Raw genomic sequence first — 17,664 nt, forward strand, 5'->3', positions numbered from 1 at the left:
GCCATTGAACTGCATACTTTCGATGAGTGTGGTGTATAGATACCCAAAATTGATTTAAAACAATTTCTCTATTTGCTGGTTAATAGAAAATACAAGAACAGAGGAACAAGTTAAACAGTGCCACCAGGAAGCAATAGCCAAATCATAATATGGGTTATTCTACAGACAAATATCTAGTTTTCTTAAACAAATCACTGGTGTGAAAAAAAATGAAAGGAAAACTACAATAGAATAAAAGAGTGTTAAGATACATAACAAAATCCAAATGTGGGCAACATTTGGATTCTGATTCCAGCAAACCTGTAACAAAGAGAAAATCTTTGAGACAATTAGAAAAATTTGAATATGGTCTGTATATTACATAATGTTAGTTATATAACAACGTTATCTTTGAAAGTCCTTATTGGTAGGGATGCATGCTGAAGTATTTATAAGAGAAATGACAAGAGGTGGTCCTGGGATATATTATAAAATACTTTTAAAAGCTCCTCCTTCCCAATCTTTCCATTCTTTTTCCAACTGGAATAATCAGTCCAAAAGCCAAACGAGGACAGGTGTCTGTGTCACAGGGTGTGGGGGTAGCCACAGTGGGACAGATGGGCCCCTAGAGCCCAGGCAGAGTGAGGAGAGAGAGCACACAGGACAACAGCCAGGCACGGGAGGAAGGGAGGAAGCCCGGATGGGTGTCAGAGTCCGCGGAGGGGCAGGGTGTCTGTGTAAGAGGGTGGACCAGTGCTGGGCGTTAGCGCATGAGTAGAGCAGAGAGCCCGAATGGTCAGGTGGAGGAGTCAGAGCCCAGACAGGGTGAGGAAGATGAAGAGGAGGGGCAGGAGCCCTGATGGGGATGGGGTTAGGGGGTGGATTACTCACAGGGGAGTTAGTCAAAAAAGTGAAAATAAGGATAACAAGAGTCAGGTTACTCCTTGTTGGAGAAGGAAGTTATAAACATGAAAAAGGAAAAAGCGATAATGAACTCTGTGATGTTGGATTGGGATTAGAAGACATGTGAGCTCATGTTTCTAATATATACAGATAGATATAGAAATATAAATATTAATGTACGTGTGTGTGCATGTGCATGTGTGTGTGTGTGTACCCTACTTCTGTCCATTACGAGGGCTGGTGACCTGTAACATCCCTCAAAGTGAGAAGCACACCCAGTGCCCAAATCTTGGTTTCTAAAGACCACGCCCCTGCAAAGGGACCAGCCAGAGTCCCCTGGAGAAATGGCAGGTGCCTGTGACATCATGCAGCCGACCTGAAGTGAAGACGGCAGCGATGATAGATAATCCATTGCATGAAACAGGAAGCCATGAATCCACCCTGACAAACATAAATGAATGAGTAGATTCAAAGAAACTTCAAAGGAAGTTTCAAATAAACTTATTTAGACAGTTTCAAAGTACCTCCCACAAAATGTGTATTAATTACAAAGGGAAAAGGAGTAAGTTTCCCGTGGGGAAGGCTGGCGGACACCCCCTTACTGAGCGATCAGCCATTTCTACCTTGCGGGACGCGCGCAGCGCCATTTCTGTGAGGCAGATCCAGAGAGTGAGGTCGCATCAGAAGAACCTGAATTGAGAACCATCCCAGGTTGAAGGGGACTAAAGAGATGTGACAACTAAATGCAGCGCGTGATTCTGAACCCGACCCTTGGCCAATACAGGGCACTGCTGGGGACTGAATGGGCTCCAGGGGATTAGACAGCAGTGATGGCTCCAGGCTCCCGTCTTGGTTCGGCGGTTGTGCTGTGGTTACGCAGGACGATGTTCTCATTTGTGATAGAGTCCTTGAGCAAGGACTCCAGCGATTCCAAAGAAAACAGTTCTTTGTACTATACTTTGAAAAAATACTCCAAAAAGTGAACGGCGTGGGATCAAAGGGCCAGCAGGCCTGCCAGGTCCCCATGGGCAGGGAGGGAAGTCACTAGATGCTGCTCCCTGACACTGATGGCATAAGGAAGACAAGTTTGATGTAGCCAAAGGCACAAAGACAACCACTAGACAAACTAAAAGCTTGTTATAAAATGAAAAAAGTAGCAAAAATGAACTAAAGCTTTAGTTTTCCCTTTGCAGCACCAAGAAAAGATGCCTTAAGCTATTAAATCAATGAATAGCAATGCAGGCACATTCTTTTGGGATAGGGTGATTCTGTGGGCAGTGCTTGCCTGGCAGAAATGGGAATGGGGTAAGGAAGACGGCAAGGGACTAGTGTTTTTCTTTAAAAGCCTTTCTATTGTATGCTATTTGTTTATATTTTTTTTTTGGTGGTACCCTGCTAACAGTTTAAAAGACATGTTGCTGAGACAGGCTTGTGGGTCAAACATTCGATGTTGCTCCTGGCACTTCTCAGCCTCCTTGTAGTGAGGTTGGGACTCAAGGACCAGGAAGGGGGGGGTGACACAAGTGGCCTCCCCAGAGAGCCATTGAGAGCCAGCAAGCTTCCTCCAGCCCCTCTTCTCCTTTGAGACTCTGTGTTGGTAAGCAGGACCCAGGACATGGACAACACCTGGATCCTGAGTCACGCAAGGACCAGAGGGGCCTGGTGAGCCACCGGCACACGAACTTGGTGTGAAGAGAACTGAAGCTCTGTTGGTTTAAGCCACTGAGAATTGAAATTTCATTACCACAGCATAGCCTAGACTGACTGATACAAAGGGAATTAAAAAAATAACAACAGGGCATTATAAAGTGGCAGGATTAAGAAACTTTTTGTTTTCTTAGTTACTCTCAGGATAAAAGAAAATCCCAGTAAATGTGGGGTGATGGGCTGTGGTCATTGTTTTGCAATTTTATAAACAAAAGCCCCAGTATGTGTTTGAGAATGTACAATAACCTGAGACCACACTAATCAAGCCCATGGGAAACCCAGGCACACGTGTGGTGCTGCTCATTCAGGTGCAAGCACAGGGCCCACCTCACTCTCCTGGTCCTTCAAGGCCAAGGGGATGAATCAATGACAAATGACTCAGGAAGTAATTTTAGACACAAGAAGGCTGACTAAGTCATTCTGAAATGTTAAAAAGAAAAGTGTTCTGGACTCCATCTCTGAGGCTTCTCCAAGAGACCCAGCCACCAGCTCTTTCCAGCTGCTATTTTAGGGTCAGTGTTCTTGACATCTTACCACCAAGGCTCAGAAGCTGCCACAGGCTGCTCCTCACCCGCATTGCTAGTGATCTCAGCGCACAGTGGGAAGGCACAAAGGTTGGCATACACTGGAGTAAATTTAGATGCAGAACTGTTTTGCATCCTTATTTCTCTGAGTAGTCTGCTCTGCCAAGTTTCCCCCTTTATAGTCAGGAACCAACCAATTACCATGAAAATCAGTTGAATAAATATTGAAGAGAATGTGTTCATCGCCTATTTTGGTGTCCTCGCAGCAAGGAAGCGATGTTACATTTTTAATTAAGTCTTTCATTTCCATTTTCTTTTTCAGCTAAAGCTGTCCTCCATAGGATCAATTAAACTAGATAATCAGATCCAGCAAAAAGCCCCCCTGCCAAAGAACAGTCATTAGCAGGTATGACTTAACAAATTTTCTCAACGGTACTACAAATTTCCTCTCCAAAATTAAAATTGTATGGATAACACAGCTTTGGGTATTGGCTTGCTTGGACACCTGGTTTAATCATATTACCACAAATTCATATTCTCCTTATCTGCTACACTATCTTGATACTGGTTTGTAATGTGTACTAAATATATTAATAGTAATACATAGCTCTTTTTAAAATCATTGTTTGGTGTATACAGACTAAGTGAACAAAAAATTTAATCATCTTTGGTCTATAAGATGACATATTTAGCTAGATTTTAACTTTTCATTTTTTAAAATATCTAAAATTTTAAACTGAAACATTTATATTCTCATAGAATTGCTTGGGTATTTTCTCCTTTATTTTCTTTTAGATAATCACAACTGAACTGTTACACAGTATATGCAAATGGAAAGAACTTTGGGCTGAATCTACCTAGAAAACTTTGCTGGTGATTCCACAACTGCCAGAAGTGTGTGACCCTCACCACCCTGTCACCTCTGTGGGCTCTCAGTTCCTAACCTGTAAAAGCCTGGGCTGATCCATGTGTTCATTCATCAAGCATTTGTTGAACACCACTATGTGCCAGGCACCATTCTAGGTGCCGAGGGCTACTGCACTAAACAAGATTCATACCTCCATGGAAATTATAGCTAATAGAAGGGGGTATCCAAATAATATGCAAATAAATAAATAAATAAATGTTTGTATGTGATAAATGCTTTAAGCTAAAAATAAATCAGGATGCAGAAATAGGGAGTATTCAGGTGATTCTATTTGAGATTACATGGTTAAGGAAGGCCTCTCTGATAAGCTGTCTCTGATTTGGAGTAAGCCTAGCTCATTTTTTGAAGTAAAAATAACCATATAATCTTGATATACAAACCAGATGAGCACATATAAGCAAAGGCAGCAAAGACAATTAAAACGGATTTCATTTATAAACAGAAACTCAAAAATAATCCTAAAGAAAATATGCAGTGTCCAAATTCAACAATGTATTTCACAATTACTATGTCAAGATGAAGCAAAGTTTATGACAGAATCACAACTCCATTTCTCAGGATCAGAAAATCTAGCCATGTAATTTTCCATATTAATAGATTTTTTCTAAAAAATTACATTATTATCTCAAAAGATGCTGAAAAATTATTTGATAAAGTTTAACACCTATATATGATAAAAGTAATTATATAAATTAATATGTATATGTTCCACAAGAGCAGAGATTTTCTTTTTAAAGTGGTTCATAGGCATATCCTAGGTGCCAAAAAAATCAATGTCTGGACTGAGTAGGCACTCAGTACATATTTGTTGAATTAATTAATAAATTAATGAAGTCCTTTAGTCTGATAAAGATAATCTCCCAAAGGCCAACTGCAAACATCATTTTTTTTTTTTGCGAGATTCAAGCAGTAATAAAAAATCTCCCAACCAAAAAAATCCCCAGACCAGATGGATTCACAGACAAATTCTACCAGATCTACAAAGAAGAAATGGTACCTATCCTGCAGAAATTATTCCATAACATCAAGAAGGAGGTAATCTTCCTTAACTCATTCTAGGAAGCCAGTATCACCTTGATAGCAAAGCCAGAAAAGGAAACAATAAAAAAACAAAACTACAGACCAATATCCCTTATGAACATAGATGCAAAAATCCTCAACAAAATACTAGCACACCAAATTCAACAGCACATCAAAAGGATAATTCACCGTGACCAAGTGGGTTTCATCCCAGGAATTCAAGGATGGTTCAACATATGCAAATCAATAAACATGATTCACCACATGAACAGAAGCAAAAACAAAGACCATATAATCATTTCAATAGATGCAGAAAAAGCGTATGATAAAATCCAGCACCCTTTCATGATAAAAACCCTCAACAAACTAGGCATAGAAGGAACATACCTGAAAATTATAAAAGCCATATATGACGAACCCACAGCCAACATTATACTGAATGGGTACAAGTTGAAGAATTCCCCCTAAGAACTGGAACAAGACAAGGATGCCCACTGTTACTACTTCTATTCAACATATTACTGGAAGTCCTAGCCAGAAAATCAGTCAAGAGAAAGAATAAAAGGGCAAACAAATCAGGGAAGAGGTGGTCAAAACATGTTTGCTGACAATATGATCTTGTATCCAGAAAACCATAAAGACTCCCCCAAAAGACTTCTAGAATTGACAAATAAATTCAACAGAGTCTCAGGTTATGAAATCAATGTACACAAATCAGTAGCATTTCTCTATATTAATAACAGTCAAGCTGAGAGTCAAATCAAGGTCTTAATACCATTCACAATAGCTACAAAGAAAATAAAATACCTAGGAATATATTAATGTTTAACCAAGGAGGTGAAAGCTGTCTACAAGGAGAACTATGAAACACTGATGAAAGAAATCACAGATGACACAAACAAATGGAAGAACATCCCTTGTTCATGAGTTGGCAAAATCAACATCATTAAAATGTCCATACTGCCGTACTGTAAAAGTGATTTACAGAGTCAATGCAATTCCCATCAAAATACCAATGTCTTTTTTCACAGACCTAGAAAAAATAATCATAAGCTTCATTTGAAACCAAAAAAGACCCTGAATAGCCAAAGCAATCCTAATGAAAAAGAACAAATCTAAAGGCATCACATTACCTGACTTCAAATTATATTACAAGGCTATAGTAACCAAAGCAGCATGATACTGCTATAAAAGTAGAGACATAGACCAATGGAACAGAATAGAGAACCCAGAAATAAAACCATATTGCTACAACCAATTGATCTTCAACAAATCAGACAACAACATACACTGGGGAAAGGAAGCCCTATTTGGTAAATAGTGCTGGGAAAATTGGATAGCCACATGTAAAAGAATTAAAACAGGACCTCTATCTCTCACCATACACAAAAATTAGTTCAAGATGGATGAAAGATTTAAATGTAAGGCATGAAACCATAAGAATTCTAGAAGAAAACGTAGGGAAAAACTCTTCTAAATGTAATGCCCAGCCTAGAATTTTGTCTTAAAAAACTAAGTTTCTTATATGAGGGAGAAATAGACTTTTTCAGACAAGCAAACACTGAGGGAATTTGTCAAGACCAGATGGGCCCTGCAAGAAGTACTCAGATTTGCATTATACATCGACCAGCAGAGTAGAAACCCACCAGTGTAAAATCACCCAAAAGCTAAAGTTCAGAGCCCATATAAAATAATGGTCCAAGAGGTAAAACAAAGCAGGAAGGCTCTACCCAACAGGATGAACAGAAATGCACCCTACTTATCAATTCTTTCAATAAATGTGAACGGCTTGAATTCCCCACTCAAGAAACATAGGGCTGGCTGAATGGATAAAAAACACAAGCCAAGTATCTGCTGTCCCCAGGAAACACATCTAACCTACAAGGACTCATTCAGACTCACGGTGAAAGGATGGAAAAAAATATTCCATGCAAATGGAAATCAAAAGAAAGCAGGTGTAGCCATTCTTATGTCAGATAATATAGACTTCAAATCAACAATAGTAGGCCTGGCGTGGTGGCTCACGCCTGTAATCCTAGCACTCTGTGAGGACAAGGCAGGAGGACTGCTTGAGCTCAGGAGTTCGAGACCAGCCTGAGCCAGAGTGAGACCCAGTCTCTACTAAAAATATAAAGAAATTCGCCAAACAACTAAAAATAGAAAAAATTAGCCAGGGATGCTGATGCATGCCTGTAGTCCCAGCTACTCAGGAGGCTGAGGCAGGAGGATCACTTGTGCCCAGGAATTTGAGGTTGCTGTGAGCTAGGCTGATGCCACAGCCACAGCACTCTAGCCCAGGCAAGAGAGTGAGACTCTGTCTAAAAAAAAAAAAAAAAAAATAGTAAAGGAAGACAAAGATGGTCATTATATAATGGTAAAGGGAACAATTCATCAAGAAGACATAACAATCCTAAATATTTATGCAACCAACACAGGTGTGCCCAGATTTATAAAGCAAACCAAATGTAAACAAAGTGATAAACAGCAACATCGTAATTGCTGGGGACTTCAACATCCCACTGACAGAACTACACAGATCCTCCAAGCAGAAAATAAATAAACAAACACCAGACTTAAACAGGATTCTAGAACAGATGGGCCTAACAGACATTAACAGAACATTCTACCCAAAAACTACTGAATATCCATTCTTCTCATCAGCACAGGGGACATTCTCTATATCTTAGGCCACAAAATATGTCTCAACAAATTCCAAAAAATAGAAATTATAACATGTATATTCTCAGACTGTAGTGGAATAAAATTAGAAATCAGCTCCAACAGAAATACTCAATTCTACACAAAGTCATGGAAATTAAACAACCTGCTGCTGAATGATCATTGGGTCAAGGAGGAAATTAAGATGGAAATCAAAATATTTCTCAAACTAAATGACAAAGGAGACATAAGCTATCAAAGTCTGTGGGATTCAACAAAAGCAGTCCAAAAGGGAAAATTCATAGCCTTAAATTCCTACATCAAAAAGACAGAAAGATCACAAATCAACAATCAAATAAATCATCTTAAGGAACTAGAATAGGAAGAGCAAACCAATCCCAACCCCAGCAGAAGAAAAGAAATAACTAAGGTCAGAGCAGAACTAAATGAAATTGAAAATAAAAAAAATACAGAAGATAAATGAAACAAAGAGTTGGTTCTTTGAAAAGATAAACAAAATTGATAGACCTCTTGTTAGATTCACCAGAAATAGAAAAGAAAGGACCTACATTAAACTCAATCAGAAACAAAAAAGGAGGCGTTACAACTGATACCACAGAAATATAAAATATCGTCTGTGAATACTATAAAAATCTCTCTGCATAGAAACTCAAAAATGTTGAGGAGGCTGGGTGCGGTGGCTCACACCTGTAATCCTAGCACTCTGGGAGGCCAAGGCGAGTGGATCGTTTGAGCTCAGGAGTTCGAGACCAGCCTCAGCAAGAGCGAGACCCCGTCTCTACTAAAAATAGAAAGAAATTATTTGGACAACTAAAAATATATACAGAAAAAATTAGCCAGGCATGGTGGTGCATGCCTGCAGTCCCAGCTAGTTGGGAGGCTGAGGCAGGAGGATTGCTTGAACCCAGGAGTTTGAGGTTGCAGTGACCTAGGCTGACGCCACGGCACTCTAGCCTGGGCCACAGAGTGAGACTCTGTCTCAAAAAAAAAAAAAACAAAAACAAAACGTTGAGGAAGTGGACAAATTCTTGGAAACGCACAACTTCCCAAGGCTCAATCAGGATGAAATAGAATTCCTGAACAGACCAATTACAAGAAACAAAATTGAAGCAGCAATAAATGGAATCCTCCAACAAAAAAAAGCCCTGGACCAGATGGTTTCACAGATGAATTTTATCAGAACTACAAAGAAGAATTGGTACTCGTACTGGAGAAATTATTTCATGAAACTGAGAAGGAAGGAATCCTCCCCAGCTCATTCTACGAAGCCAGAATTACCTTGATACCAAAGCCAGGAAAGGACACAACAAAAAAAGAAAACTATAGACCAATATCCCTTATGAATATAGATGCAAAAATCCTCAATAAAATCCTAGCAAACTGAATTCAGCAGCACATCAAAAAAATAATCCACCACAACCAAGTGGGCTTCATCCTAGGGATGGAATGATGGTTGAACTATGTAAATCCATAAATGTGATTCAACACATAAACAGAAGCAAAAACAAAGACCATATGATCATATTAATATATGCAGAAAAAGCATTTGACAAAATTGAGTACCCTTTTGGGATAAAAACTCTTAACAAAATAGGCATAGATGGAATCTACTTCAGAATTATAAAAGCCATATACAACAAATGCACAGCCAACATCACACTGAATGGGGAAAAGCTGAAAGCATTCCCACACAGAACTGGAAAAGACAAAGATGCCCATTGTCACCACTTCTATTCAATATAGTGATGCCCGCTGTCACCACTTCTATTCAACATAGTGCTGGAAGTCCTAGCCAGAGCAATCAGACAACAGAAGGAAATTAAAGGTATCCAAATGGGGAAAGAGGAGCTCAAACTATCACTCTTTGCTGGTGATATGACCTTATATCTAGAAAACCCAAAGATTCCACCAAGAGACTTCTGGAATTGATAAATAAATTCAGGAAAGTCTCAGGCTACAAAGTCAATGTACAAAAATCAGGAGCATTCCAATACACCAACAACAGTCAAGCTGAGAATCAAATCAAAGACTTAATACCTTTCACAATAGCTATAAAGAAAATAAAATACCTAGGAATTTATTTAACTTAGGAGGTATAATATCTCTACAAAGAGAAGTATGAATCACTGATGAAGGAAATTGCAGATGATGTAAACAAATGGAAAAATATATCATGTTCATGGATTGGCAGAATCAACATTGTTAAAATGTCCACACTACCCAAAGTCATTTACAGATTCAATGCAATCCCCATCAAAATACCAATATCATCTTTCACAGATCTAGAAATAATACTTTTATGCTTCATTTGGAACCAGAAAAGAACTCAAATAGCCAAAGCAACCTTAAGCAAAATGAACAAATATGGAGGCATCACTTTACCAGACATTAAGCTATACTACAAGGTTATCAACACCAAAACAGCATGGTATTGGCACAAAAATAGAGACATAAACCAATGGAACAGAACAGAGAACCCAGATATAAAACTATCCATGTATTGCCATCTGATCTTTGACAAAGAAGACAGCAATATACCCTGGGGAAAAGAATCCCTATTCAATAAATGGTGCTGGGAAAACTGGATAGGCACATGTGGAAGATTGAAACAGGATTCATCTCTCTCTCTCACCACTCACAAAACTTAATTCAAGATGGATAACAGACTTAAATCTAAGACATGAAACCATAAGAATTCTAGAAGAAAATGTTGGAAAAACTCTTCTAGATATCGGCCTAGGCAAAGAATTTATGAAGATGATCCCAAGGACGATCACGGCAACAACAAAAATAAATAAATGGGATTGATTAAATTAAAAATCTTCTACACACCCAAGGAAACAATCAACAGAGCAAATAGACAACCTACAGAATGGGAGAAAATATTCGCATACTATACATCTGATAAAGGGCTAATAACCAGAATCTACGAAGAACTCAAGCAAATCAGCAAGAAAAAGTCAAACAACCCCATAAAAAAAGTGGGCAAAAGGCATGAACAGAAGCTTTCCAAAAGAAGATAGACTAATGGCCAATAAACATAAGAAAACATGCTCAATGCCACTAATCAGCAGAAAAATGCAAATCAAAACCACAATGAGATATCACCTAACCCCAGTGAGAATGGCTTTTATCAAAAAGTCCCAAAACAATAAATGCTGGTGTGGATACAGAGAGAAGGGAACACTTACATACTTTTGGTGGGACTGCAAACTAGTGCAACCTCTATGGAAAATAATATAAAGTCTCCTCAAAGAACTAAAATATTTGATCCAGCAATGCCACTACTGGGTATTTACCCAAAGGGAAAAAACATCATTTTGTTAAAAAGACACACTTGAATGTTTATTGCAGCACAATTCACAATCGCTAAAATGTAGAACCAACCCAAGTGCCCATCAATTCATGAGCGGATTAATAAAATGTGGTATATGTATACCATGAAGTACTACTCAACCATAAATAAATGAATTAATACCTTTTTCAACAATTCCGGATGGAAATGGAGACCATTTTCCTAAGTGAAGTACCGCAATAATGGAAAAACAAACACCACATGTATTGACTATTACATTGGAACTAACGGATCGGCACTCATATGCACAGATGGAAGTAAAACTCAATGGAAATCATGCAGGTGGGAGGGGGGACGAGGTGATGGGTGAAACCATACCTAATGGGTACAATGTACACTATCTGGGTGATGGGCACACTTATAACTTTGACTCAAGCAGTATAAAAACAATCCATGTAACCAAAATATTTGTATCCCCATAATATTCTGAAATTTAAAAAAAAATAACAGCAACAAAAAGCTTCTGCACAGCAAAGGAAATACTCAACAGAGTGAATAGCTAACATATAGAATGGAAGAAAGTATTCACAAACTATACATCCAACAAAGGACTAATATCCAGAATCTATAAAGAACGCAAACAAATCAGCAAGAAAAAAACAACAAACAACCCCATTAAAAAGTAGGCAAAAGACAAGAACAGAAGTTTTTCAAAAGAGGATACAGAAATGGCCTAAAAACTATGAAAAATGCTCAACGTTACTAATCATCAGGGAAATGTAAATTAAAACAGCAAACATCATTTTTAATGGATCAAAATCTCCAAGCATTCCTTTTCAGGTTGGCAACAGACAAGGGTGCCCTCTCCTGGTCAATCCTCAAAGGTGCCCCTAGTCAGTGCAGAGAGGTGAGGGCATCGTCTAAGGTTGGGCCTTAGAAGTCAGGAGACAAAATTGTCAATGTTTGCTACGGCAGAGCTAGTCTTCCAAGAAAACTACTAGAATCTCCAAAATTTCTAGGCACAAGATCACATCATACTCCTTTCCCCCCAGCAATAATTGTTGAGAAAAAGAAACTCAAAGTAACATACCACTTAAAACAGGGACTAAAACTAGACACTCTAGGAAATAACCTAAAAAAGGAAACAGAAGAACTTTCTGGAAAGAATTTTAAAACTCTATCAAAAAATACATCTGAAAAACTGAATATGTGGAAACTTATGCCATGTTCATGGATATGATGATCTAATAAAAACAAATATCTGTTCTCCCTCAAATTAATCCATATACATTCAATGCAAGTCATATCAAAATTCCAACATGTGGTTTTGGTGACTTGAAAGATTGATTCTCAAATTGGAATAAAGAATAGTAAATGTCTGAGAGTAGCTAAGACAGCTTAGGAAAAGGAGAACCAAGAGGGAAGACTCACACCACCGGGTGTTAAGACAATTTCAAAGCTGTAAGGATTAAAATGGTGTGGTACTTACACAAGGACTAAACAGAGCACTAGAACAGAACTGAGAGTTCAGAAACAGGCCCATAACATAGAAAACTTAGTATGTTATAGGAGGAACATCAGTACAGTAGAGGAAAGACCAGTGACATGAAATGGGCTCACTACATAAAGATTTTTTTAAATGTTGGGTCCCTATCTCATATCATATTCAAAAGTACTTTCAGTTGGAATTAAAACCTAAATGTGAAAAGTAAAACTGTAAACCGAATAGAAGAAAATTTAGAATACAGTCTGTTTGTGGTTTGTGGGTGAGGAAAATTTTGACACTCAAAATCATAAATCACAAAGGGGAAAATTGATGAATTCAGTCACCCAGAAGTCAAAGAAAGATTTCTATTTGATGAAGAACACCACAAAATTATCAGATGGAAAAGCAAGAGAATATGAATGGACATTCTATTGCTGGAAAGCTCAACAAGAAAGCCCAATAAGAAAGTCAAAAGAAAAACATGGAGAAAACAGGAGAACACAAAATTTACAGAGGAAACCTGTTAATTTGCTAATGAGGTGCAAAGAATTGCAAATCAAACAATGAGAAATCCTTTCTCTCCTTACCCTTAGAGATTAGCAGAACTAGAGGACACTATCAAGGAAGAATGAGGTATCTGCTGGTGTGCTCCCAGAGCACAAATGCAAACCCTAGTGAAATAAATGTACGTACATCCTGTCACCAAAAACTACACTCTCGGCTCCTGCCCAAGAGAGATCTTCCCCAGGTACAGAGAAAAACATGCACGAAGGTTTGTGGCAGCTTAGCTGTCCTTCTAAAGACAGCTCAGTAGTGACATGCAGACCATGTATGTGACAGAACCACAGGTGGCCCATGCAGTAATGATCTGATATACAGGAAGCACCACCGACAGATCCCAAAAACATGTATTGGGGGAAAAAGTAAGAAATGAAATGAAATGGGATTTGTGGAACAACATTATGTTTGCAAATTTCTAAAAGTTGCAAACACAAAATATATATTTTCTCAGATGCACATACATAAATTAAAAAAAAAAAAAACTAGAGCAGGTGGGTTGAAAGGACACACATGACATTCATGGCAGTGGTTGCCTTTGAGAGGGAAGAGGAGCTATGCAGACACGATGTCCGGAGAGCCAGGAGCCGAGATGTTCAGGAAGCTCAATCTCAGGTAACGCCCACACATACACACACACACAGTTAAATTGTGTTCCAGTTCAGCTGAAGACAAAGGCTTCATCCAGAACTGTCAATCAGAGAAGGCAATGTTCTTAACTACTATTTAATAATTCTACCCCGCTTTTTCATTTTCACTAGATAAGAGATTTTAAACAACAATCTTGGGATTCACTCAGTGGTTAAGTTGATTTAATTGCATTTATTAAATTCAGCAATTCTTGAACTATATACTGGCCGAAGTCAAATATATTTCTTGACTGGAAGATAAAAAATTGAGCCAAACTCCTAGGATTATTTGGATGCAATTGTATAGCCAGCCTCAGCGTCACTAGGCATCACTTCTCTAAACGGGAAACAAGAATGCAGGTTCTTAATGGGGGTTTATTTACTGCTTCATCACATTTTACAGCCTTCAAATAAAATCCTCAGTGATTCACTTTCAGAGATATTTGAGATAAACATTAAAAGCTCAGGAGCCTGTATTCCAGTGTGAGTGTGTTTGGAAGAAAAATGTTCTCAGTTTCTGTATTTATTTACTTTAAAGGACATGAAACTCAAGGCTTTCAGCCTGGGCCATGGTAAATTTCCAAGTTTTATAGCTCACATGGGGCCCTGCCTTTTGGCTCCTGGCACTGGCTCTGGCCTAAAGGCATGAGTCCTCTGTCCCTGGGCTCCACTGGAGGACTTGGCGGGCACTTGTGGGTAGAGGAGGGAGTGTGGTGGTCACCAGTGCAGTGACCAAAGTGGAGACTGTTTAAGGTAGGTGTGTGCTCACAGGCAGGGTCCGACTGCAGGCCCACCCCCTCCGTGTGCTCACCGTGCCTTCAGGGTCCACAAGCAGCAGGTGCTTGGCCTGGCCGTTGTGCATGCCCGTGAGGACAAAGGAGCCCGGGTTGGTGGTGCTCTTTCTGACCAGGAAGTCTCCATCTTTCTCCAGAAGCCCCTCTGCCTCCTTCCTGCTCATCTCTCCTTGGTACCAAGGTTCGTTGTTCAGTTCCTCCAGCATCTTGGCATCCGGCGCTCTAGGTGACACAGGGCTGATGCACTCCACAGACGCTGCTTTGCTCAACATGGGCCCCAAGGACTGGTTCTTGAGAGCATCTTCAAAAGGTTCTGTTGTCAACGACATTTACCGGAAACAAGTCAATCCCAAGAAGAGCAAAGGATGAAAAACACAATGTGAGAGATGGAAATGCAAAGGCAACTCCTCTTAAAGGGAGAAAAAACACTGGAGAAAAATAACTGGCTGATAACATAACAAGAATCATCATAACAAGCAATTAAAAGCACAGCCCAAATTTTGGCATGACTTTCTGATGAGTCTGTCTTCCCGAGACAGCTGGGTATTGTGCCTTGTGCCAAGGATTCAAGCACACCCTTTGTCTAGCTAGCTATAATGGCTTCATTTTTGCATGCTGCAAGAGGCCATGCATATTACACACCATCTACTTTCTCTGCAACATCAGCCAGCCTCTTTAACAAACTCTAAATAAAATCCTGCCAATACCAAAGAAAAACACAACCCACAAAGCTTTGATTTCAAGCAAAACCTAAGCCCAACCCACCAAAGGTTTATTTCAAAATCTTTGCATCAGGCAAACTTTTAAAAAGAGAAGAAAATTGACATTTATTGGGCGCTTTCTGTGTGACTTGCTCCAGGATAGGAGCTCTACCTCTCTTTGACCTTCACTTGTTTCCCTGTGGAAAGAGGCCCTGGTGTGAGTGCCTGAGACTGTGCTTCATAACCTTCGGAGTGTACTTCTCAGTGTAGGGCATGTGTAAATGGTGAGATCGCTGCTGTAACAGCAACAAACTCTAGTAGCAAAAGAAGTAGCCAGGTACATCTAATTAAATCTCAGTGTTCGATTTTCAAATAAGGTAGTATGTACAAAAGTACTATGAAAAATGCACATGGTGCTATACAAGTGCAAGGCATTGTGATGATTATTTTGGACTACACGGTCCACCCAGTACAATGCAAGCAAAAGTCCACTTTGTTAAATGTTAGTAGAGGATGGACAAAAGTCAGGTGAATAAATAAAACCAGAGTTTGGTCTTTTTGACACTTGTTAAATCTTTGACAGATGTGGAGATAAAAAGAGGCTAAAAGTTTTGGCAAAAATTATATTTGTGGATTTTTTCTTTTTATCCTGCTTTTTTCCTGATAACCTAGAGTAGCTGAAAATTTGTATTATTCTGTTTCTGTACTATCACCACTTTTGCTATCATCAGCGTCATCAGCATTATTCCTATTATTCCCACGTTCATTTTATTGGCACTATCATCACCACCGCCATCATCATCACCATCATCAACACCACCATCACTAGCATCATCACCACCACCACCACCACCATCACCACCACGACTATCATCACCATCAACACCACCATCATCATCATCACCACAATCACCAGCATCATTACCACCACCATCACTATCATCATCACCATTAACACCACCATCACCATCATCATCACCATCACCATCAATGCCACCATTATCATCATCATTACCACCACCATTACCATCAACACCACCATCACCACCACCATCATCATTATCACCACCATCACCATCATCAACACCACCATCATTCATCATCATCATCATCATCATCATCACCATGAACACCATCACAGCATCACCACTACCAACACCATCATCATATCACTGTCACCACTACTATCATCACTACCATCATTATCATCACCATGAGCACCACCAATCACCATCGTCACCATCAGCAGTCATTATTTAGCTCTAGTGGTTTAAGATAAAGAACATGGAGTGCTGGCTTTATTTATTTTCAAACTTCTCAATAGATACCACCCTCTCCAAGGCCCCTTTTAATTTCCATCTCCCCTTCTCTGGTTTTGGGAGCAGGAGTAGAAATTAATAGATAGGGAAAGGTGGTTCTGGTTCTGATTTTTCCCATCTCAAACCCCAGCCCAATCTAACTCTCTTCAGGCTCTGGGGCCAGAAGTCATTGGTAAACTGACTAAATTAAACAGTAAAAATGGTCTGACCATCAACACCTCTGCTAAACTGCACGTGGGGGACACTGTAACGACTGAAGCAGAGGCCCAGAGAGCCCCACCTGGCTATGCATCTTGGGAAGTAGCTTCACACTTCTCGGGTTTCCACATTTATCTAAATGAAGGGACTGGTGGGAATGGATTAGGCTGCCTCAAAGCACTGGGATGCTACAGTCTGGCTCAGGTGACATTCATTAGTGAAAACGGGAGTCCAGTGTGTCTGGGAAGCTGAAGCGGCTGAGGAGGAACAGAGTGTCGTGGCATGATCTTGCCTGATCATAAAAGCACTTAACCGTGTCCTCACTCACACAGAATGCCACAAATAGAAGGTATTGGACCAGCAAGGCTGCCTTTTACAAGTGGTAAAGTTACTTAGCCCCTAAGGTCTCCATTTCTTCCTTTGCAAGACATGAATAATAACAGTAATCATAATATCTAGCTGCAGGGTCACTGCAGAAATCCAATACAAGAGTAGGTGCCTGGCTAGTCTCCCTTCCCTCCCTCTTCAGCCTATCAAATTCTCAAGGAATTTGAAAAGGAAATTTTAGCATATAAAGCTCTTTGTGAGCTTGGGAAGCTCTTTCAAAATTCTTTAAATTGTTGTTAAAGAATTTACGATTTCTACTTTCTTTAACCAGTTTGTGCATGATTTACTTTTCCCAGTCTACATGAAAACAGAAAGTCCGTGGTACAATCCACTATATCACTATCTACAATATTCCCATCACTCCCTTAACCTGTTTATTTTCCATCACTCAGGAGCACCTATCACCAGCTGGAAAAGCATAGTCAGTTGTTTACTTAAGTTCCGTGAGGGTACATACTTAGTCTGCTCTGTTTTCCTGTATATCTCCAGCAAGTAGAGTAGTATTTGACAAATGGCTACTGCTCAATAAATATTAGGAGAGGGGTGGGCGGACAGAG

At 39.5% G+C, this 17,664-nt stretch overlaps 1 protein-coding gene across 1 annotated transcript in view; it reads right to left on the bottom strand.

Moving 5' to 3' along the window:
* Nucleotides 1–17,664, bottom strand: part of SHC3 (SHC adaptor protein 3) — a 155,947-nt gene that overhangs the window by 15,572 nt on the left and 122,711 nt on the right. The window contains exon 11 of the mRNA XM_069474010.1: nt 14,520–14,815. Within this exon, the coding sequence (XP_069330111.1) occupies nt 14,520–14,815 (296 nt within the window). The remainder of the gene's footprint in view (nt 1–14,519; nt 14,816–17,664) is intronic.

This window comes from Eulemur rufifrons, chromosome 7 (assembly GCF_041146395.1).
Source record: "Eulemur rufifrons isolate Redbay chromosome 7, OSU_ERuf_1, whole genome shotgun sequence".
NCBI lineage: Eukaryota > Metazoa > Chordata > Mammalia > Primates > Lemuridae > Eulemur > Eulemur rufifrons.